Below are 24,056 nucleotides of genomic sequence, written 5' to 3' on the forward strand. Positions count from 1 at the left end.
TGGAAATGACATAATTTCAATCCTTGACATTCAGGTTGATTTTCAAAATTTGATTATTACAATTGCTTCTAAGATTTTACAACTCCAATTTCTTCTTCGGGATTAATTCTTAAGAGAAGTGCAAGGTCAAAGCTATTCTTTTAAAAAACTTTTTATACCAGCCAGCAAAATTTTGACAATTTATATTTCTAATAGTAGAGTATAAATGCATCAGTTAATTTTCCTGGATCCTTGGCACAATATTTTCTAAATCTTTGCATTATATTAATCTGCATTTCTCTGATTATTAGTGAAATTAAAACATTTTAAAAATGTTTTTGAGACATTTGACCCACAACATTTCAGTCTTTCTCATCTCACATCTTTGAAGAAAATATAGGAAAAAATATGTCTGGGAAAGAAAGGCATCACTATTTTATATAAAGTTGTGGAAAGGGTGGGGGAGATAAGGAAATATTTATGCCATTGAATAAAAAAAAATACTAAGGCACTGTTCAGTTTTCTTAGTAACATTCCCATTTTCTTGGGAACTCAACTTCCATTGTACTCTCTTAAATGGTAAGAACTGAAGAATAAAACTTACTTCCACTGTTTGATATATTGTAAGGGATTAAGGTTGCATCCAGCATCAGTTAAAGCTTTTTTGTATTGCTCCAAATCAGCCTGAAATAAGAAAAGAATCATATGACAAAAAATTTTACTTTCATGAAAGAGACCATTTTGTTTGTTGTCATTGGATTAATCAGAAAGTTAGACTAAAGGCATGAGCACCTAAGTAGAGTGGAGTGGTATCTTAAGGGAGTACCCAAATGAGCATCTGAGATAAAAATCACGTATAATGAAAATTACCTTTGACAGGCTCCCAAATCACCTATAAAGTACAGTATTTTGTCATCCCTCAGTAAGCCCAACAGAGTCAGTTTTTCCTCCACTGTTGACATAGATTGCTTGTCCTTGGGATAAGCATTAAATGAAAGATCTGGCTTGATCAAGAATACTCCAAAATTGGAAACATGAGGGGAATGACGTTGACTTAGGGGACCTGCAGATTCAGGTTATCCCATCTCATATTCACTGCAGAGGTCCAAATTTATTAACTGAACAGCACGTGTCCTACACTTTTTAAATAGTTTTCTTTCTTACTCTTTTTTTATTTCCTGATGAGTAAAGTCTAGTTGAATTCGTATATGTCACAGGAGCCTATCATCACAGTGACTCCATTATAAAAATTTAAAAGAAAGAAACTTTTAAGCTCACCATCAAATCAGAGATGTTCACTACTTTGCATTTTGGGGGCTATTACATCAGTAGTCAAAATTTGCTTCAAGCCTCTTAATGACCACTTAAACTTATGAAAAGACATAATTCTTACCAAAAATAAATGAAATAAAATAATGTGGTCAAATTAAGGGAAACTGCATTAAGTTTTAAAATCATATATTCCTAAGAAAATATAAATAGGCTATTAGAATCCCTTAAAGGAACACCCCCATTAATGACAGAGATGTTTCTAGAAAGAAAACTATACAGTAATCCCCTCCCTTCAGTAGTTTTGCTTTCCCATGGTTTCAGTTGCTGTGGTCAACTGAGGTCTGAAAATACTAAATGGAAATTCCCAGAAATAAAGCATATTGTGTGCCGTTTTGAGTAGTGTGATGGAAACTTGTGCTTTCCTGATCAGTCCTGCCCCAACCACTGACATCATCTGCTCCTGACATCTAACAATCGACACCATCATGGCTTGATGACACAGGATCATCTGAAGCAGATGATTCTCCTTCAGTCAGAAGGTCAATAGTAGCCTAATGCTACATCACCATGCCTGTGTCATTCACCTCACTTCATCTCCTCATGCAGGCATTTTATCAGCTCACATCATCATCATAGGAAGGATGACTACAGTACAATATATTTTGAGAGAGTCCACATTAACATAACTTTTATTATAGCATATTGTTATAATTATTCTATTTTATTATTAGTTATTGTTGTTAATCTCTTACTGTGCCTAATTTATAAATTAAACTTTATCATAGGTATGTATGTATGTATGTATAGAAGAAAAACAGTATATATGGTAGTGGGGGGGCGTTTGGTACTCTCCATGGTTTCAGGCATCCACTGTGGGTCCTGGAACATATCTCCCTTGGATAAGGGGGGACTACTGAACTTTCTTACTGAATTAAAATAAAAGTCAAGAAATGTATTTTTAGGATAAAGCAGAATTGACCTAAAGCAAATATTGGGTTTACTTTGCTGTTTTAACATGCCAAACAAAAAGAAGCCTTACAATCTACTGACATTAGAAAAATAATTGCTACCAGCAAAGGAAAGGAGTTTACAACAGCCATATCATTCTAGGTGTCATTCCCAAGTTCCTTATGCTAGTTGCTCATCCAGTAAAATTATACGAAGTTAACATTAGAAAGAGTTAACAGGTCTCTAACCCAGCAACAAGACTGACAGCAAAATCACTGCTTTCCTTCACAGTATTACCTCTACATACTTAAAAAAATTTTTTTCGTCAAAAGCAATTGATGGCTTATTACAGAAAAAGAAAACAACAAAGTATCCCACAATCTACTCTTCCAGTGAGAAGAAAATCTAGAAAGGAAGATAGATTATTTTCCAATCATTCTGAGAAATTTATTGATATAAAAAGTAGCTTTTTTACTGCAATACAGTCTCTCAACTTTATTTTTATATGGATCAAATGATAGATGTGAATCTGAAGTTTAATCTTAGGAAATTATTGATACAATATTTATATAACTTTTGGAAATTTAGATATTTTCCTCCAAGTGACTTCTCTATATTCTATAATGGACACTAGTTTTTTTTTTTTTTTAATTTGTTTGTTTATTTTTGGCTGCGTTGGGTCTTCGTTGCTGCACGTGGGCTTTCTCTAGCTGCGGTGCGGGTGCTTCTCATTGTGGTGGCTTCTCTTGTTGCGGAGCACGGGCTCTAGGCACACGGGCTTCAGTAGTTGAGGGCTCAGTAGTTGTGGCTCACAGGCTCTAGAGCGTAGGCTCAGTAGTTGTGGCGCACGGGCTTAGTTGCTCCGCGGCACGTGGGATCTTCCTGGGCCAGGGATCAAACTCGTATCCCCCTGCACTGGCAGGTGGATTCTTAACCACTATGCCACCAGGGAAGTCCCTGGACATTAGTTTTAAAACAACTGCAAAATATTACCAAACTTTTACTTTAGGTTAAAGCTAAATTCCTTGTAAGGAAAATAAGTATTAGTGGCTATAGCTTAAAGAAATGGAACTTCTAGGATCATCATATCATGAGAAATGATAAGATCAATCTTTCAAAAGGCAGAGCAAACTTAGTTAACTTAGTTTAGAATAGTTATTTTCCAGAAATAAGAATTTTGGTCACGAATTCAGTTCATATTCTAACAACTTAAAAGTGGTGAGATATTTCATGAGTAAATAGTTCTCTTGGTGACAATAAATACTGCTATAATATTCAGCGGTAAATAGAACTAGCCTTAAGAAATTGTTTTTCTTTTAAAGGAAGGAATGAAGTAATTATTTGGATACAGTGATTTTTACTTCCATTTTCTGAAACAAGCGAGTATTCTCCCTTCCTCCCAATAACTGAATACAGAGAACATACCTCAGAAGGTGCTTGCTGTGCACTTATGTAATAGATAAGAAACAGCCGCATTTTATCTTCTGGAGTTCCTGCTACAAAGGGGAAAATAGATAAGGAAAAAAAGACTTTCATAATTCTGGTTGTTATGTATTATAGTCAACACTATTAACTCAAGGCATACATAAATGTGACAAGACAAACTAAGGTTCTTGATTCAAATGACTTAACGTTATAGGCACTAAATTACAACCATGTAAAACACAGATATGGAAAAAGATTAAATACTATGGGATTACAGGGATGGGCTATGGAAGCATCTCTATTCTATCTTCCAAACTGTCTATAGTGTTGTGATTTATGTTTCAGATCTAAACTCAAAAAGGTATAGGTAGGATAATCATACAATTCTAAAATAGCACGCTTTTGAGATGAAAAGGGGGATGCTAGTAATAAGTATGTAAGGACAACCGGTATATAAATGGGACTATCCTGGGAAACCAGTTGCATGGTCCCCTTAGGTACTGGGTTATGAAAACCTGCTGGCTAAAATCATCTAACTGAGCCTAAGGTCATACTTTTGAAACTGGAGCCACTAAATATACATTTCTCCCCTTTCTGAAGGGTCTATGAAGATTTGGAAAAACCATATGTCTATAGTATAATAAACACCATTGTATTATGCAGATTATATCTGCCTGAAATTTTAAGACAAAACAAAAGATTTCAGAGAGATTTCTTGCTTGCAGTGCATCCTCTGAGCTACTACTCCTATTATCCAAAGCCCGAGACTGTCCAGAGAATCCTTTTATTTTCCCCTCAGTTACTGGGTGTACTTCGATGCAAAGTGATAAGGCACTGGTCATGGGTAACTCAGTTTCACTATTCAACAAATACCAATATGCACTCTCACTTCAAAGTGTGTCCCAATACGTAAGAACTCAGAATTGTTATACTTTATTATAGAATAAAAACAAGAATAATTTTTTCAAAACATATTGACTGATGACCCATTGATTTTCTATCTTCAAATTATCCTTACTCCCTAAATATGACAAAGACTGGTAATAAAGATCAATGACAGGTTCTCCAACATTCTCATGCTTACAAGTAAATACTGTATTTTAGATATACTGAAGTAGGTTACTGGATTCAGGGTTTTGTTTAAATCCTAGGAGAAAGCTGATATTTTTGCTTTAGCAGGTAATTAGCCTCGATGGGTTCAGGCCAAAGCTCCTACCAGCCTCTGTGAGCCGTTTCCATCATGGATTCTATTTTTAAAATGTTTGCAGTGCTACTGGGATCTGTCCCACTGCCCAGCAGCCAGTACGGGAACTTGGAGGTCATCTAGTCCTTCACCTCTCAGTCTTTGGAATGCTCTTTAGGATCAGATTCATGCACGTACAACTCAGAGGTGAGCCCAGGAATTCATAAACAACTTTATGGGGTTGCTTTCCTGAGCTCCTTCCTTCTGCAATCTCCCTCGTACTTTCCAGTTTCCTCGGCCTTCCCTTTTTAGTGCTCCAGCCAGAAAGCTTTGGCTTCAGGTACCCTGCTCCATTGTGTATTTCCTGCAACTATGACGAAGCAGTTAAAGGACAAAAAGAAAAAGAGGAACGGGGCTTGCTGTAGGCTCTTGGGGCAATGGCTCCTAAGATACGAGAGAAAGGTTCCCCTCCCTCAGAGCTTTAGGGGCCTGTGGGTTCCTGCTGGTGCTTTTAATATCCGCAGCACAGAGCATAGCCTCTTCAAGCTGACTTCTGGGCCCTTTGGACATGTTCCATCATGTTTTAAGTACTTTTCTTGCTTTCTGACACAAGAAAATGTTTCAGGCTCATTTTGTACTTTCTCTCCCTGGAATCAACCATACTCCAATGAGTCCTAGTGGAAAGTGGAATATATAAGGCTAAAATTTTTACTACTGGGGAACTGTTGCTCCTAGCCCTTCTCAGTTGGCAGAGTTAGGGAATAGATATATATGTGTATACACACACACGCATATCTATATTTATTTCTCCATTTGGCAAGTATTTAACAAAAACACCAAGTCTACATCAGCACCTCCAATTCCAATCCAATATTACAAGGGTTCATTCTAGTTTTCTTCGTTTCCATAGTTATAACTTCCATTTCTGACAGTGGGAAACCCGGCTCCCTTTTTATTACCCGATATATTTACTTATTTATCCAGTCCTCTGTATGTAACAAATATCTTATCTCTGCCACTGTCCCCTTGCCTGCATGGACGTCGTCTCCTCCACTTGGGCTCTGATTCTCTACAATGGACCCACCCACATGCCTGGCTATAATTCTCACCCCACCTGAGCCAATGTTTGGTTTGTCCCATGCAGGGTCACCCTCCTTAATCTGATAGGACTCCTATACCCTCTGCGGAACTGCTCCCACATGTGGACACTCCGCTCACTTCACTTGGACTTTGACACTTCAGGCTAGATTACCAATCCTCCCTCTACCGGATATGTGGATGCCCTTCTCATCCTGTTCAGGTTCTGACATCTTGTTCTGGGCTGAAGTGGTACTACACTGCTACTTTGCATGAATGCCTACCTTGCTCTGCTCTACTTAATATCTTTAATAATAAATGGTTTGAGAAAGTAAGGGAAAGGAAAAAGAAAGGTTCTGATTACTTTTTTTAATCAACACACTTAATTGCTTCAACTTAACTCAAAACTTATTGTAAATAACAAGGAATAGCGCAGAAGTGATGGACTTAGATGTATTTTCCATATTTTTAATTGTAAAGTACACATATCTTCAAAATGTTATGTTCTCCCCACAAATCTAACGTTTTAAAAGTGTGAGAAATACTATGGTTTCTCAGAAGTTTTTATGAATACAACCCTTTAATTACAAACAAGTCAAAAAAAATTTTAAACTTACTTTCCAACGTGATATAAAATCTAAAAGTCATACCAAAACTGTAACTCAAAAACCACTATTATTTACTTGAAGAGCTTATACGTAAAATATAAGCTAAATAGCTTATATGCTTTTTATTCATTTTTCAAAAGAGCTGAGATTTGAATTGAAAACTCTTCTGAAATTATCAAGCCTGTAAAGTTTAGAGAATTTTAGTGGCTAAAACCCTAAGAAGATCTTATAATCATTATGATTGAAAACAATGATTAGATTATATTTTCTAAGTACAAATAGTTATATCTTGTTTTAAGAAAATCTAACAAACACATATTTAGATAAATATAAATATAAAGGGATTGTCTACAGAGTTTCTCTAAAAGTGAATTCCCAGGGGCCTCGGATGTGAATCCAGGGTGCAGACGCCTGTCAAGCCCAGGTGGAGTCCCTGGCGCGCTGGGAGGTGCAGGTAGTGCAGATGGCCCGGCTCTGACCCCGAGGACACCAGGTCACCCTGTGCACCTCAGGCCACCGCCCTGCCCCTCCGGCAGCTCTGGGTCCCCATGGCCGCACACCAACCAAAAGGTTCCAGGGATTTGGATGTCCCTGTCTTTGGGGGACCATTACTTCGCCTGCCACATGCCGTGTGGCTGACAGGGTCTTGGTGCTCTGGTGGGGTGTCAGGCCTGTGCCTCTGAGGTGGGAGAGCCAACTTCAGGACACTGGTCCAACAGAGACCTCTCAGCTCCATGTAATATCAAACAGCAAAAGCTCTCCCAGAGATCTCCATCTCAATGCAAAGACCCAGCTCCACTCAACGACCAGCAAGCTACAGTGCTGGACACCTTATGCCAAACAACTAGCAAGATAGGAAAACAATCCCACCCAATAGCAGAGAGGCTGCCTAAAATCATAATAAGGCCACAGACACCCCAAAACACACCACCAAACATGGACCTGCCCACCAGAAAGACAAGATCCAGCCTCACCCACCAGAACACAGGCACCAGTCCTCTCCACCAGGAAGCCTACACAACCCACTGAACCAACCTTAGCCACTGGGGCAGACACCAAAAACAACGGGAACTACGAACCTGCAGCCTGTGAAAAGGAGACCCCAAACACAGTAAGTTAAGCAAAATGAGAAGACAGAGAAACACACAGCAGATGAAGGAGCAAGGTAAAAACCCACCACACCAAACAAATGAAGGGGAAATAGGCAGTCTACATGAAAAAGAATTCAGAATAATGACAGTAAAGATGATCCAAAATCTTGGAAATAGAATGGAGAAATTACAAGAAACGTTTAACAAGGACCTGGAAGAACTAAAGAGCAAACAAACAATGATGAACAACACAACAAATAAAATTAAAAATTCTCTAGAAGGAATCAATAGCAGAATAACTGAGGCAGAAGAACAGATAAGTGACCTGGAAGATAAAATAGTGGAAATAACTACTGCAAAGCAGAATAAAGAAAAAAGAATGAAAAGAACTGAGGACAGTCTCAGAGACTGAGACAATATTTGAAGAGATTATAGTTGAAAACTTCCCTAATATGGGAAAGTAAATAGTCAATCAAGTCCAGGAAGCACAGAGAGTCTGATACAGGATAAATCCAAGGAGAAACACGCTAAGACACATATTAGTCAAACTATCAAAAATTAAGTACAAAGAAAAAATATTAAAAGCAAGAGAAAAACAACAAATAACATACAAGGGAATCCCCATAAGGTTAACAGCTGAACTTTCAGCAGAAACTCTGCAAGCCAGAAGAGAGTGGCAGGACATATTTAAAGTGAAGAACAGGAAAAACCTACAACCAAGATTACTCTACCAAGCAAGGATCTCATTCAGATTCGATGGAGAAATTAAAACCTTTACAGACAAGCAAAAGCTAAGAGAATTCAGCACCACCAAACCAGCTGTACAACAAATGCTAAAGGAACTTCTCTAGGCAGGAAACATAAGAGAAGGAAAAGACCTCCAATAACAAACTGAAAACTATTAAGAAAATGGTAATAGGCACATAAATATCGATAACTACCTTAAATGTAAATAGATTAAATGCTCCCACCAAAAGATACAGACTGGCTGAATGGATACAAAAACACGACTCGTATATATGCTGTCTACAAGAGACCCACTTCAGACCTAGGGACACATACAGACTGAAAGTGAGGGGATGGAAAAAGATATTCCATGCAAATGGAAATCAAAAGAAAGTTGGAGTAGCAATTCTCATATCAGACAAAATAGACTTTAAAATAAAGACTATTACAAGAGACAAAGAAGGACACTACATAATGATCAAGGGATCAATCCAAGAAGAAGATATAAGAATTGGAAATATTTATGCACCCAACATAGGAGCACTTCAATACCTAAGGCAAATGCTAATAGCCATAAAAGGGGAAATCGACAGTAACACAATCATAGTAGGGGACTTTAACACCCCACTTTCTCCAATGGACAGATCATCCAAAATGAAAATAAATAAGGAAACACAAGCTTTAAATGATACATTAAACAAAATGGACTTCATTGATATTTATAGGACATTCCATCCAAAAACAACAGAATACACTTTCTTCTCAAGTGCTCATGGAACATTCTCCAGGATAGATCATATCTTGGGTCACAAATCAAGGCTTGGTAAATTTAAGAAAATTGAAATTGTGTCAAGTATATTTTCTGACCACAATGCTATGAGACTAGATATCAATTACAGGAAAAAAACTGTAAAAAATACAAACACATCAGGCTAAACAATACACTACTTAATAACCAAGAGATCACTGAAGAAATCAAAGAGGAAATCAAAAAATACCTAGAAACAAATGACAATGAAAACACGATGACCCAAAATCTATGGGATGCAGCAAAAGCAGTTCTAAGAGGGACGTTTATAGCAATATAATCCTACCTCAAGAAACAAGAAACATCTCAAATAAAGAACCTAACCTTACACCTAAAGCAATTAAAGAAAGAAGAACAAAAAAACCCCACAGTTAGCAGAAGGAAACAAATCATAAAGATCAGATCAGAAATAAATGAAAAAGAAATGAAGGAAACGATAGCAAAGATCAATAAAACTAAAAGCTAGTTCTTTGAGAAGTTAAAGTTGACAAACCATTAGCCAGACTCATTAAGAAAAAAAGGGAGAAGACTCAAATCAATACAATTAGAAATGAAAAAGGAGAGGTAACAACTGACATTGCAGAAAAACAGAGGATCACAAGAGATTACTACAAGCAACTCTACGCCAATAAAATGAACAACGTGGAAAAATGGACAAATTCTAAGAAAAGCACAATCTTCTGAGACTGAACCAAGAAGAAATAGAAAATATAAACAGACCAATCACAAGTACTGAAATTGAGACTGTGATTAAAAATCTTCCAAAAAACAAAAGCCCAGGACCAGATGGATTCACAGGTGAATTCTATCAAACATTTAGAGAAGAGCTAACACCTATCCTTCTCAAACTCTTCCAAAATATAGCAGAGGGAGGAACACTCCCAAACTCATTCTACGAGGCCACCATCACCCTGATACCAAAACCAGACAAAGATGTCACAAAGAAAGAAAACTACAGGCCAATATCACTGATGAACATAGATGCAAAAATCCTCAACAAAATACTAGCAAACAGAATCCAACAGCACATTAAAAGGGTCATACACCATGATCAAGTGGGGTTTATCCCAGGAATGCAAGGATTCTTCACTATACGCAAATCAATCAATGTGATACACCATAATAACAAATTGAAGAATAAAAACCATATGATCATCTCAACAGATGCAGAAAAAGCTTTCAACAAAATTCAACACCCATTTACGATAAAAACTCTCCAGATAGTAGGCATAGAGGGAACTTCCCTCAACCTAATAAACGCCATATATGACAAACGCACAGCCAACATTGTTCGCAATGATGAAAAACTGAAACCATTTCCTCTAAGATCAGGAACAAGACAAGGTTGTCCACTCTCACCACTATTATTCAACATAGTTTTAGAAGTTTTAGCCACGGCAATCAGAGAATAAAAAGAAATAAAAGGAATCCAAATCGGAAAAGAAGAAGTAAAGCTGTCGCTGTTTACAGATGACATGATACTATACATAGAGCATCCTAAAGATGTTACCAGAAAACTACTAGAGCTAACCAATGAATTTGGTAAAGTAACAGGATACAAAATTAATGCACAGAAATCTCTTGCATTCCTACACACTGATGATGAAAAATCTGAAAGAGAAATTAAGGAAACACTCTCATTTACCATTGCAACAAAAAGAATAAAACACCTAGGAATAAACCTACCTAAGGAGACAAAAGACCTGTATGCAGAAAACTATGAGACACTGATGAAAGAAATTAAAGATGATACAAACAGATAGAAAGATATACCATGTTCTTGGAAGAATCAACATTGTGAAAATGACTGTACTACCCAAAGCAATCTACAAATTCAATGCAATCCCTATCAAAGTACCAATGGCATTTTTCACAGAACTACAACAAAAAGTTGCACAATTTGTTTGGAACACAAAAGACCCTGAATAGCCAAAGCAATCTTGAGAACGAAAAACGGAGCTGGAGGAATCAGGCTCCCAGACTTCAGACTATAGTACAAAGCTACAGTAATCAAGACAATATGGTACTGGCACAAAAACAGAAATATAGATCAATGGAACTGGATAGGAAGCACAGAGATAAACCCACGCACCTATGGTCACCTTATTTTTGATAAAGGAGGCAAGAATATTCAATGGAGAAAAGACAGCATCTTCAATAAGTGGTGCTGGGAAACCTGGACAACTACATGTAAAAAAATGAAATTAGAACACTCCCTAACACCATACACAAAAATAAACTTAAAATGGATTAAAAACCTAAGTGTAAGACCAGATACTACAAAACTCGTAGAGAAAAAAACATAGGCAGAACACTCTATGAGATAAATCACAGCAAGATCTTTTTTGACCCACCTCCTAGAGAAATGGAAATAAAAACAAAAATAAACAAATGGGACCTAATGAACCTTAAAAGCTTTTGCACAGCAAAGGAAACCATAAACAAGACAAAAAGACAACCCTCAGAATGGGAGAAAATATTTGCAATTGAAGCAACTGACAAAGGATTAATCTCCAAAATTTACAAGGAACTCATGCAGCTCAATATCAAAAACACAAACAACCCAATCCAAAAATGGGCAGAAGAGCTAAATAGACATTTCTCCAAAGAAGATATACAGATTGCCAACAAACACATGAAAGGCTGCTCAACATTACTAATCATTAGAGAAATGCAAGTCAAAACTACAATGAGGTATCACCTCACACCAGTCAGAATGGCCATCATCAAAAAATCTACAAACAATAAGTGCTGGAGAGGGTGTGGACAAAAGGGAACCCTCCTGCACTGTTGGTGGGAATGTAAATTGATACAGCCACTATGGAGAACAGTATGGAGTTCCTTAAAATACTAAAAACAGAACTACTATACAACCCAGCAATCCCACTACTGGGCATATATCCTGAGAAAACCATAATTCAAAAAGAGTCAAGGACAAGCCTCTTATATATCCTCATCCACCAGAGGGCAGACAGCAGAAGCAAGAAGAACTACAATCCTGCAGCCTGTGGAACAAAAACCACATTCACAGAAAGATAGACAAGATGAAAAGGCAGAGGGCTATGTACCAGATGAAGGAACAAGATAAAACCCCAGAAAAACAACTGAATGAAATGGAGATAGGCAATCTTCCAGAAAAAGAATTCAGAATAATGATAGTGAAGATGATCCAGGACCTCGGAAAAAGAATGGAGGCAAAGATTGAGAAGATGCAAGAAATCTTCCAAGAATCAAAAGTCCAGGACCAGATGGCTTCACAGGTGAATTCTATCAAACATTTAGAGAAGAACTAACACCTATCCTTCTCAAATTCTTCCAAAAAATTGCAGACGAAGGAACACTCCCAAACTCATTCTGTGAGGCCACCATCACCCTGATACCAAAACCAGACAAACATACTACAAAAATAGAAAATTACAGACTAATATCACTGATGAATATAGATGCAAAAATCCTCTACAAAATACTAGCAAACAGAATCCAACAACACATTAAAAGGGTCATACACCATGATCAAGTGGGATTTATCCCAGGGATGCAAGGATTCTTCAATATACGCAAATCAATCAATGTGACATATCATATTAACAAATTGAAGGAGAAAACCCATATGATTATCTCAATAGATGCAGAAAAAGCTTTTGACAAAATTCAACACCCATTTATGATAAAAACTCTCCAGAAAGTGGGCATAGAGGGAAACTACCTCAGCATAATAAAGGCCATATACGAAAAAAAAAAAAAAAAGCCATGTACCACAGTGTTCATTGCAGCTCTGTTTACAATAGCCAGGACATGGAAGCAACCTAAGTGTCCATCAACAGATGAATGGATAAAGAAGATGTGGCACATATACACAATGGAATATTAGCCATAAAAAGAAACGAAATTGAGTTATCTGTAGTGAGGTGGAGGAACCTAGAGACTGTCATACAGAGTGAAGTAAGTCAGAAAGAGAAAAATAAATACTGTATGCTAACACATATATATGGAATCTAAAAAAAAAAAAAAAAAAGGTTCTGAAGAACCTAGAGGCAGGACAGGAATAAAGACGCAGACGTAGAGAATGGACTTGAGGACATGGGGAGGGGGACGGGGAAGGGTAAGCTGGGACAAAGTGAGAGAGTGGCATGGACTTATGTATACTAACCAATGTAAAGTAGATAGCTATTGGGAAGCAGCCTCATAGCACAGGGAGATCAGCTCGGTGCTTTGTGACCACCTAGAGGGGTGGGATAGGGAGGGTGGGAAGGAGATGCAAGGGGGAGGAGATATGGGGATATATGTATATGTATAGCTGATTCACTTTGTTATAAAGCAGAAACTAACACACGATTGTAAAGCAATTATACTCTAATAAAGGTGTTTAAAAAAAAGTGAGTTCCCTAAATATTTAAAACAAAATTCAGTTTTAGATACATTTTTTTAGGAAACTCTTTAGGGTGACACCAAAGTAATTAGAAACTGCATCACTTAGAGATGCTTGCTTTGAATATTTTACCTTCAAATCTTCCTGGAGCCAGCAGAAATTGAGCTTCAAATGTATCACTTTAAACAAATGAATATAAAAAGTGCTTAAATACCTCCCCCCCGCAAAAAAAGCACTTACATACCATCAAAGAAAAGTTCAATAAAATAAAATGTAAATCATTTTTCTACCTTAGTAACTGCTATGCTACAAACTTCTCAACAGGAAATAGCTCATTTAATTATCTCATTAATAGCAAAGATTGTGAGAAAAACAATGATTCTATTCAGATTTTACTCAAATTGAAAATGCTGGATTCATCAGAAGTAAAACTTACATTAACCTCAAATTCATGGTACATACCATCAGGGTCTGATATTATATCTAGAAGAGATTTATCCAGAGTAGTTTTGCTCATTATTTTTTCTTCATATTCAAAATATACATCCAATTTTCTTGCCTGTTTCAAAATAAGTGTCAGATTAGACTACATCAAGTAATAAAAACATACAAAAGGACTCTCAGCTTACAAGTTTCTATTTTCTATGATCAATTTGAAAAACAAATGTTCATTTCCTAGTAGAATTTAAAGTTTCTTACTTTTGATCATATAGTTAATGTAAAAAAAATGATAGATTGACTATTATATTTATCATATTTTACTTATAAATTCAGAATTAACTCTGCATGTCATATATTAGCAAAGAAAAAATCACACAAATCTCAATTATTGTATTAATTAGTAACTAGCATAAAAATAACACTGTATTCCATGCAAATTAATGTCAAGTGGTCGTGTTACGTTTACTGTTTTAGTGAGTAAATTCAGATATTTTCATCCTAACCGGAAAGTTACCCTAATTATTTTCAATGGTTTTTAAATAAACTATTTTCCTACTTAATACTTTGAAGTTTAGATAATGGAAAAGTAGTCAAACTTAGCTTTTCTGTATGGCAGCTTTTCTAATTTAAAATTCGTTGATTAAAATTATCCAAATGAAATTAACATGTTAGGATAATCCAAGGTAAATAAAAATTATCGAGTATCTATTAAATTATGCTTCAAATAAGACAAAAGAGAGAAAAGAACATGCTTTACTACTGAAGGTATTACCAGTCTAAGTAGAAACCATTCATGAAATAAATGAGAATACTTATGAGATACCAACAAAGAACCAAAATATAAATATAGAATATAAATAAATATATCAAGCTCAGATGATAGAATGAAATAAATAATTAACCAATTGTGGAGAAGGAAGCGATGAGTTTTGAATTGTTTTGAAAGTGATTTGGGGACATGGATAGACAGAGTTCATTTCAGTTAAAGGGATCATACCAAGGCATAATCAGAGTGGATAGATCTGAGTGGCAGACTCAGGAGTGATTTCATATATGAGGCAACAGGCAATCAACCAGAGTCCCTCAATCCCACTCCCCTGCAGTGGCACACAAGGCCAGAGCTTTAAACAGATGAAGTATTCCGTTTGAAAATCCAAACAACATGAAAAGGTAAATACATTGAGACCTGTCTTCACTCCTGTCCTTTTCCACCCAATTTCCACCTGCTTCTTTGGATATTCTTTATTTCTCCTATAGTTTTTCACTTTCTCTATGCAAATAGTATCTATACCCTAAGATCCCTCTGCTTTCTGCCACAAAAGGTAATATACTATACTCTTCTGTCCCTTGTTTTCACTCAATATAACCAGTACACGGAGAATTTCCTTATTAGTGAAGTCTAGATAAGAGTTAATAAACTCTGTCAGAGTTTTCCCTTTTATAAATGGCTCTTCATATTCTTCAGATTCCCTGATACAGGAACCATTTTAACTACTGTATAAAGCTACTTTGAATAACAAAGTAGATGAGAGGTAAAGTCCTAGAAATGGAAAAATGTAATATCAAAAATGAACAAAAGAAATAGAAAGGAGATCCTAGGAAAGAGAACATGGTGGTGACTGTGTGAATGGAAAGGAAGAGACAGATACTTAATAATTAACATGAGAATGTATATGGGAAGGAAGCTAGTGAAAAAAGTCAAAGATAACTCCTGGGGAACTAGGATAATAGTAGTAGGAACTATGTTAACATAAATATTAGATTGGGAAAGGCTAATTATCTGTAGAGTAAAGCTAGGAATGGAAGGGGGAAGGTGATAAAATAAGGTGTTAGGCTGACTTTCGGGCCCTCACAATCTGCTCCAGCCAACTTTTCTGTTTTATCACTATTCACTAGGTTCAGTTCCCTCTAGTCACATCAATTAACTCACTGACTTTTATTAAATGTAGTGTATGCTTTTAATCCTCAAGGCTTAGGCTTGGGTTATACTCCTAGCTTTTTTAGAATGTATTTCTCCTCCATCACCTGCCCAGTGAATTCTACTCATTTTTCAAGGTCCAGCCTCTTTGCAGCCTCTCTGTAACTCTTCAGTCTCTGTTCTTTCCCTTTCCTGCCCCTCCCCCAATCTTCTTCACTGGGAGAATTTATTAATCCCTTAAGTGTGTACTGACAGCACTTTGTACACTTCTCCATAATAATGATCACACCACATTACTGTCTTTGGTTTACCTGTTACCCTTCTAAAACTGTAAACTCCTTAAAGTGTGTCTAATTAATTGTTTAACCCTAGGAGTCTAACACAGCACCTGGCTCATAACAAGTACTTGATAAAATATTTGTTGAATGTCTAAGCTAAGAGCAGGACATATACAGATCAAGTAGTCATCTTTAAAAGTTATGAAAATGAACTTCTAGAAGTGAAAAATGTAAAGAATCAAGTCTTTAGTGATTTAATATATAAAATTAAGTAGGCTAAATGCCATAATGGAATCTAATGTCTGTACCTACATAAATCAATGAAGAAACATGGTTCACTGATTTATGGAGGTACAGACATTAGATTCATTTTGCTCTTCTTGATGTATTAACTTACCCACAGTTTAATTTCTAATTAACAATGGAAACAGAATTCAAAAACAAGTTAATTCGACTGCTAACGGGTAGAGTTTCTTTTGAAGGTGATGATAATGTTCTAAAATTACACTGTGATTATGGTTGCATAACTCTGTGAATATACTAAAAACCACTAAATTGTACACTTTAAATAGGTGAATTGTATGGTATGTGAATTATATCTCAATAAAGGAGTTAAAGAAAAATAACACAGCATTTCAATATACTGATTGGAAGGGAGCCTCATGTGGGAGAGAAAGGAGTGGAGATTTTCTAACCTGCATGAAAAAACTAGTATCTGTTCAGTATCTATTATGTGCAAGGCACTTTACTTACAGCTATGGCTTTCAAATGTTTTTAAACAGAGAACCTCAGGACCCTCTTTCTCAAACCAAATCTTCTGCAGAACCCTAAACATAAAGATACAAGTGACCCATTAAATGTCTCTATTGAGCTCTAGGGTACCAGAGAACAGTGTTTAAAAACTACAAACTTAGATTATCTCATTTAATTCTCCAGATAACACTATGAGCTAGGAATTATTAGTCCTGTTTTAAAGATTAAGAAACAGACACAAAGAAACATAAATTTATTCAAGGTTACCAGAGTAGAAGTAGTAGAGAGTTGAGATTGAAATCCAGGTCAGACTCCAATGTACACCACAGATAAAGAGTAGGGAAAATTACATTTTCCTCAAGAACAATTTATTGCTTCCTTTGTATATGCTTTATGAAAGAAAGTATATGTGTCAATTAGTATATATTTGGGGTTTTTTTGGTAATACACATAATTTACATATATGTGGTAAAAGGTTACTTTGTCCAGAGACATAATATCTATAGATCGGTCCTTTTTCACTTTCTTGAAATAAGGGAAAATACTAAGAGAAACAACTTCTGTCCCAAAGATTGATTATTCTTCTACAATATGGATTCAAAGGAGGACAAAAATTGGATAACAAGAGTTACATAGAAAATAGATAAATTACAAATATAAAACAAAATAACAAGGTCAAGATAATAAACAGATTTTTGGTAGCTTCAATAAATATCAAGAATAAATGACCAAGAAGGGAATATTACAGAAAAATAAAGGACTATATATGGAATACAAATTATATCTAGTGAATATAAACTCTGAGAGCCATGAATTTCCTAAAAATCCCTTTAGAAGACCTAAGAGAAGAATCTGATTTAAAAAAAAAAATTCTAGTGTTTTTCTCCCAATTTCAGAGTTATCAGTTGACAATCAGGCTGATGTTTTTCATTTCTCAGTGCACTGTGTCAACATTCACATCAAATTAACCACATATATATGCATTTTATATATATTATCCAACTAAATGTATTGAATTGTCATTTACCTGTAACTGTGTTTATAATTTTGTTAACTTGAAATAAAGTGTAAAGTGTTATGTATATGTCTGTGTGTATGGCATTTTTTGACTGGTGACAGCCAATAGTCTACTAGGTTTAAAAAGAACAAAAGAAGGGACACTTCTAAAAACCCTCAAGTCATTCGGGATGTATAAGTAGTATGCATTTCTTGCCTTTTGAGAACCCATTACCTAGGAAGATTTATTGATGACCCATACAAGACATGAAAGGAATTCCTTTTTCCTTCCTACGACTGTGGGGGATTTTTTTCCTTCTCTTTTACCATTCCTCTGTTTATCCTAGCTACAGACAACACCATTCTGGGACTCCCTATTCACTGCTGGCTACAACCTCAGTCATAGACTGAGGTGATGACAAAGACTAGAGTGGTATTTCTTGGCCTTCCTTCTTCTCCAAGCCCCAATTCTATTCCCTAGTCAGCAGTAAAAGTAAAGACAAGAAGGGATTAGACAGTTATTACTTCTTTTCACTACTAAGAATCCCAATATTCTTCTACCAGTACTTCTTACAGGAGACAGAAGGGATGATAAACCCTTCTTTGCTGCAACACAACATTTGAAACATTCCAGATTATGAATTAAATAGGGTTTGTAGGACAGGGACCTATCTGCCATGTTAATGTCTACAGGAAAGCATATCCTTAAGCTAAAATGAACTTAGAACTATATTTTTAGGATATAACCTAATCTTAAGTTGAAGATCCTTTATACTCTAGCCTTTTCTTGTTTTTCCTTTCTTTTTTAAATGTGCAGTTCCTATCATCATTCAAGGCTGCTTTGGATAATTCTTCCTCCAGGTGAATGGCCTCTGTATGCTGTATTATAATAGTCTGTGGTCTGTATATGTCACTAGAGTATAAAGTCTAGATTATACTAAGCTATTTGTTCATTATTTTATGCCTGTGCCCCTCAAGATGACTGGAATTCTCTTAAAACTCAATTGCCTTTCATAATATAACACAACAGCATGTTAATATATTTTTAGTTATTTAGGTGTATTTTTTGCTGCATTTCATGTCAGTGGGTTTATATGGGTTTGCTAACTTGAAAAATTATGTTGCACTAAAACTGAATGTTCCATGAAAATATTTAAGGTGTTCTATAGCACAGCTGGCTGAGAATATTTATTCTGGAGCATTTGCTCATATGCCACAGTGACTTAGAAATCTTGAATAAAATTCATCATTATACTTCTACCTCACTTCTGTGCAGAGATGGGACAGTATACTGTCAAGGTGAGGAACCTGATTAGGATCTTCAATTTCCACAACAGGCTATCAACCTTACTAGTTAGTTATCTCATTTCCAAATATATGCATTTTTCTCTCTACCAAGAACACTGAGTTTCTAGCATTCCAGGCCCAAATCAGAAGGCGTAACCTCAACTTCTCTGCTATCTAAATCCAGCCAATTTAAAAAAGTGGTATTATTATATTATTTGAAGAATGCAAAATATTTCCACTTTAGATACTAAAAATTCTATTCTTAGTGTAAGGAAAAAAACACTAAAGTGCTATAAACTTAGACTTTATTACATTGGTCACTCATAAAACTGCCCTCAATTAATTATATTTTAATATTATGCCCTTAACATTCATTAAGTTGCCGTGTAAAATCCATGACAGTAACTGATATTAAAATATTGCATTGTTACATCACTAAATTTACTCTAGATAATGCCCAATATGAACAATGTCTTTTGTAACACAATACTAAGGAACACTTTGCTTAGAATAAAAAACAAATTCTTTCTGAGAAATTTTTCAGGAATTTAATCATATCTCTTTACTGTGGTTGCCAGAAAATTCAAAGCCAAATTTGAGAATTACAATTATAACTATATAGAAACTATTGTGAGTTTCTATTTCATGATTTCTGCTGTATGTGCTAGTCGTGGAAGCTGACTTAAATCTGTTTTAGAATAAGAAAACAAGTTTATTTAATCTATAAATTTATCATATATATTGACTCCTAAAAATATTTAAATTCTAACAAAAATGATCTATGTAATAAGAAATTTTAAATGTATACGAAATGATCTTTATAGATGACAAATATTAAAATACTAATATTAGCAACCTTATTATAATGAAATACAAAAAATTGCTTTATCTATAATATTTCTGGAGAAAACAGAGGTTTATATGGCACCTGTAAACTCTTATGTCTTATTTTATCATAACTCTCATTTAGTTTTATCTCACTAATGTGTTGAACTCTCAAAAGATATACCCAGGAAAAGAACGGCAAATTAAATCCAAGTAAACAGAAGAAAAGAAATGATAAAAATCAGAGCAGAAATCAATGAAATTAAAAACAAGAAATCACTAGAGAAAAATCACTGGAACCAAAAGCTGGTTCTTTGAAATGATCAAACAAATTGGTAAAACTTCTAGCCAGGTTAACTAAGAATAAAGAAGAGAAGACATAAATAGTATCAGAAATGAAAGATGGCCCATCATTACTGATCTCATGACATTAAAAGGATAATAAAAATATTTTAAACAACTCTGTGCCCATAAATTTGATAACCTAGATGAAATGAACCAATTCCTTGAAAGACACAATCTATCAAAACTCACTTATGGAATGAACAGGCCTATATTATTAAAGAAATTGATCAATAATGAATAGCTTTCCAAAATAGAAAGCATCAGGTCTAGGTGAGTTACTAGTGAATTCTACCAAATATTTAAGAAAGAAATCATTCCAAATCTCTAAAATCTCTTCCAGAAAATAGAATGCAAACGAACTAGATGTTTTCTTGCTAAGATCAGGAACAAGGTAAAGATGTTCCCTCTCACACTCCTACTCAACCTTGTACTAGAAGTCCTAGCTAATGCAATAAACAAGAAAAGGAAATAAAAAGCATACAGATTGGGAAGGAAGAATAAAGCTGTCTTTGTTTGCAGATGACACTACTGTCTATGTAGAAAATCCCAAAGAAACACCAAAAAATCTCCTGGAACTAATAAGTGATTATAGCAAGATTGTAGGACACAAGGTTAATATACAAAAGTCAACCGGTTTCCAATATACTAGCAATGGACAACTGAACTTTGAAATTAAAGGAAATACCATTTTCATTAGGACTCAAAAAATAAATGAAGAGATATTTCTTATTTATGAATAGGTAGACTCATTATTGTCAAGATGTCAGTTCTTCCCACTTGATCTATAGATTCAACACAATTCCAGTCAAAATCTCAGCAGGTTATTTGGTGGATATTGACAAACTCAATCTCAGCAGGTTATTTGGTGGATATTGACAAACTCAAGGTTTATATGGAGACAGGAAAGACCCAGAATAGTCAACACATTATTGAAGGAGGGAAAAAAAAAGGATGGAGGACTGACAACACCTGATTTTAATGCTTAACTTAAAAGCTGCAATAATTAAGACAGTGTGGTGTTTGTGAAAAAAACCCAGACAAATATATCAATGATAGTACAGAAACAGACTCACGCAAATACAGTTGACTAATCTTTGACAGAAGTGCAAATGCAATTCAATGGAGGAGGAAAGTCTTTTCAACAAATGGTGAAGGAACAACCAGACATCCACATGCAAAAAAAAAAATGACATACCCAACACTTTTCACAAAAATTGACTCAAAATGGATCACAGACCTAAATGTAAATGCAAAACTAAAACTCCTAAAAGATACCAGGAGAAAATTTAGATGACCTGGGTATAGTGATGACTTTTTAGATAGAACACCAAAGGTATGATCCATGAAAGAAATAATTAAAAAGATGGTCTTGATTAAAATTAGAGGCCTCTGTTCTGTGAAAGATACTACCAAGAGAATGAGAAGACAAGCCACAGACTGGGATAAGATAATTTGCAAAGACACATCCATGAAGGGATTCTAATCGCCCCCGCCCCGACCCCAAATACAAAGAACTCTTAAAATTCAGCAATAAGAAAACAAAATACAATTTAAAGATGGGCCAAAGACCTGAACAGACGTTTCACGAAAGAAGATAGGCAGACGGCAAGTAAGTGTATGAAGAGATGCGTCACATCGTATGACATCAGAAAATTGCAAATTGAAATAAGACACACTTGGGACTTCCCTGGCAGTCCAGTGGTTAAGACTCCACCCTTCCAATGCAGAGGGTGTGGGTTCGATCCCTGGTCGGGGAACTAAGATCCCGCATGCTGCTGCGGAGTGGCCAAAAATAAAGTAAATAAATAAATAAAATTAAATAAATAATAAATGTATATACATGTAATAACCTATAAGGGAAAAGAATCTGAAAAAGAGTGTGTATATAACTCAATCACTGTGCTGTACACATGAAACTAACACGACATTGTATATAAATCAACTATACTTCAATAAAAATAAAGTATGTACAAAAAATAGGACATCATATATAAAAAAAAGACACACTACATACCTATCAGAATGACTAAAATCCAACACTGGCAACACCAGATGCTGGTGAAGATATGAAGCAACAGGAACTCTCATTCACTGCTGATGGGAATGCAAAATGGTACAGCCACCTTGGAAGACAGTTTGGCAGTTGGCAGTTTTTTACAATTCTAAACATACTCTGGCCATATGATCCAGCAATCATGCTCTTAGATAGTAACTGGAAGGAGTTGAAAACTTATGTCCACCCCAAAACCACCACATGGATGTTTATAGCAGCTTTATTCATAAATGCCAAGAGTTGGGAGCAACCAAGATGTCCTTCAATAACTGAATGAATAAATAAACTATGGTACATCCAGACAATGGAATATTAATTAGCAATAAAAAGAAATGAGCTATTAAGTCATGAAAAGACACAGAAGGGTCTTAAATGCATTTTACTAAATAAAAGAAACTACTCTGAAAAAGTTACATACTGTATGATTCCAACTATCTGATATTCTGGAAAACAATACTGTGGAGACAGTAAAAAATCAGTGGTTGCCAGGGATTGGGGGGAGGGATATATAGGTGGAGCACAGGGGATTTTAGAGCAGTTGAACAGTATGATATTGTAATGATGGATACATGTCATTATACATTTGTCAAAATCCACAGAATGTACAACACAAAGAGTGAACCCTAATGTAACTACAGACTTTAGTTGGTATTAATAATGTATTAATACTGGCTTATCAATTGTAACAAATGTACCACATTAATGCAAGAGATTAATAACAGGGGAAACTGGGGACGGGTGGGTAAGAAGATACATGGAAATCCTCTGTACTTTTCACTCATTTTCCTGCAAACATAAAACTGCTCTAAAAAAATAGTCTATTAATTAAAAAAAAACTAAAGCCAAAAAAGACATGCATCTAATGTAAAACAAAAGAAAGGGCCACATTTAATAAAGTGTTTGCAATATCTTGGAAAGATTTGTGTAGCTTTGAATAATAACACCTTTCACTTTTACTTCTCCATAGATATTATATAAAATAACTCAAACCAAAGGAAAACAACACAGATATGATTTTGCATGTGCTTCAAAAAAAAGATAGCTTTAGGATTGTAGTCTTACATTGACAATGAATACACAAAGCATATAATACATACATATATTTGTATGTATTCACGTTCGCTATGACAGTCAATAAGTAACCCTAGCATGGAATTTTTCTTGAGGTATTTATTGGTATTTCAACATAACTGACCTTTAAAACAAATCCATTATTTTAAAAAGTATACTTGCTTTACGAAACAATTTAAAAGTTGACTAAATTTTCATTTCCTATTTAAGCATTCATGGACATAAAAGACTAGGCCGACTGAGTATTTTTAAAAAGAATGAATGAACACATTGGTCAAATATTTTAATAAGACAACTGGGGCTCCCTACTTCTACTTTTTGCTTGTTTACATTACTTTTGGACCCATGGTTACTCTAAAGGGATTATAAAAGAGCAAAACCATTCTCATTACATTTTTGGTGATTATGTTTTAAGGAACTACAGCACGGTAGACAGAGTACGGGATTTAAAAGTCAAAAGCCAAAGTTCAAGTTCAGGCTCTGGCAGTTGGTCTCAAGTCATGTACTCAGTACCTCTGAGATTCGTTTTCCTCTGTAGAATGAGAGAACATATCTATTATGTTAAATTATCTGATATACAAGTGCACAAAAGAAGTTTGTTCT

The 24,056-nt window shown here is 35.3% G+C and overlaps 1 protein-coding gene across 3 annotated transcripts in view; it reads right to left on the reverse strand.

Moving 5' to 3' along the window:
- Nucleotides 1-24,056, reverse strand: part of SCFD1 (sec1 family domain containing 1) — a 132,131-nt gene that overhangs the window by 39,376 nt on the left and 68,699 nt on the right. For all 3 annotated transcript variants that reach the window (XR_011074312.1, XR_011074313.1, XM_068546621.1), the window contains exons 15-17: nt 13,949-14,045; nt 3,625-3,695; nt 584-663 (exon numbers count right to left, since the gene is read on the reverse strand). Coding sequence is in view for 1 of the 3 variants with exons in the window: in XM_068546621.1 (XP_068402722.1) it covers nt 584-663; nt 3,625-3,695; nt 13,949-14,045 (248 nt within the window). In the remaining 2 variants the exon portion in view is untranslated. The remainder of the gene's footprint in view (nt 1-583; nt 664-3,624; nt 3,696-13,948; nt 14,046-24,056) is intronic.

This window comes from Eschrichtius robustus, chromosome 1 (genome assembly GCF_028021215.1).
Source record: "Eschrichtius robustus isolate mEscRob2 chromosome 1, mEscRob2.pri, whole genome shotgun sequence".
Lineage (NCBI taxonomy): Eukaryota > Metazoa > Chordata > Mammalia > Artiodactyla > Eschrichtiidae > Eschrichtius > Eschrichtius robustus.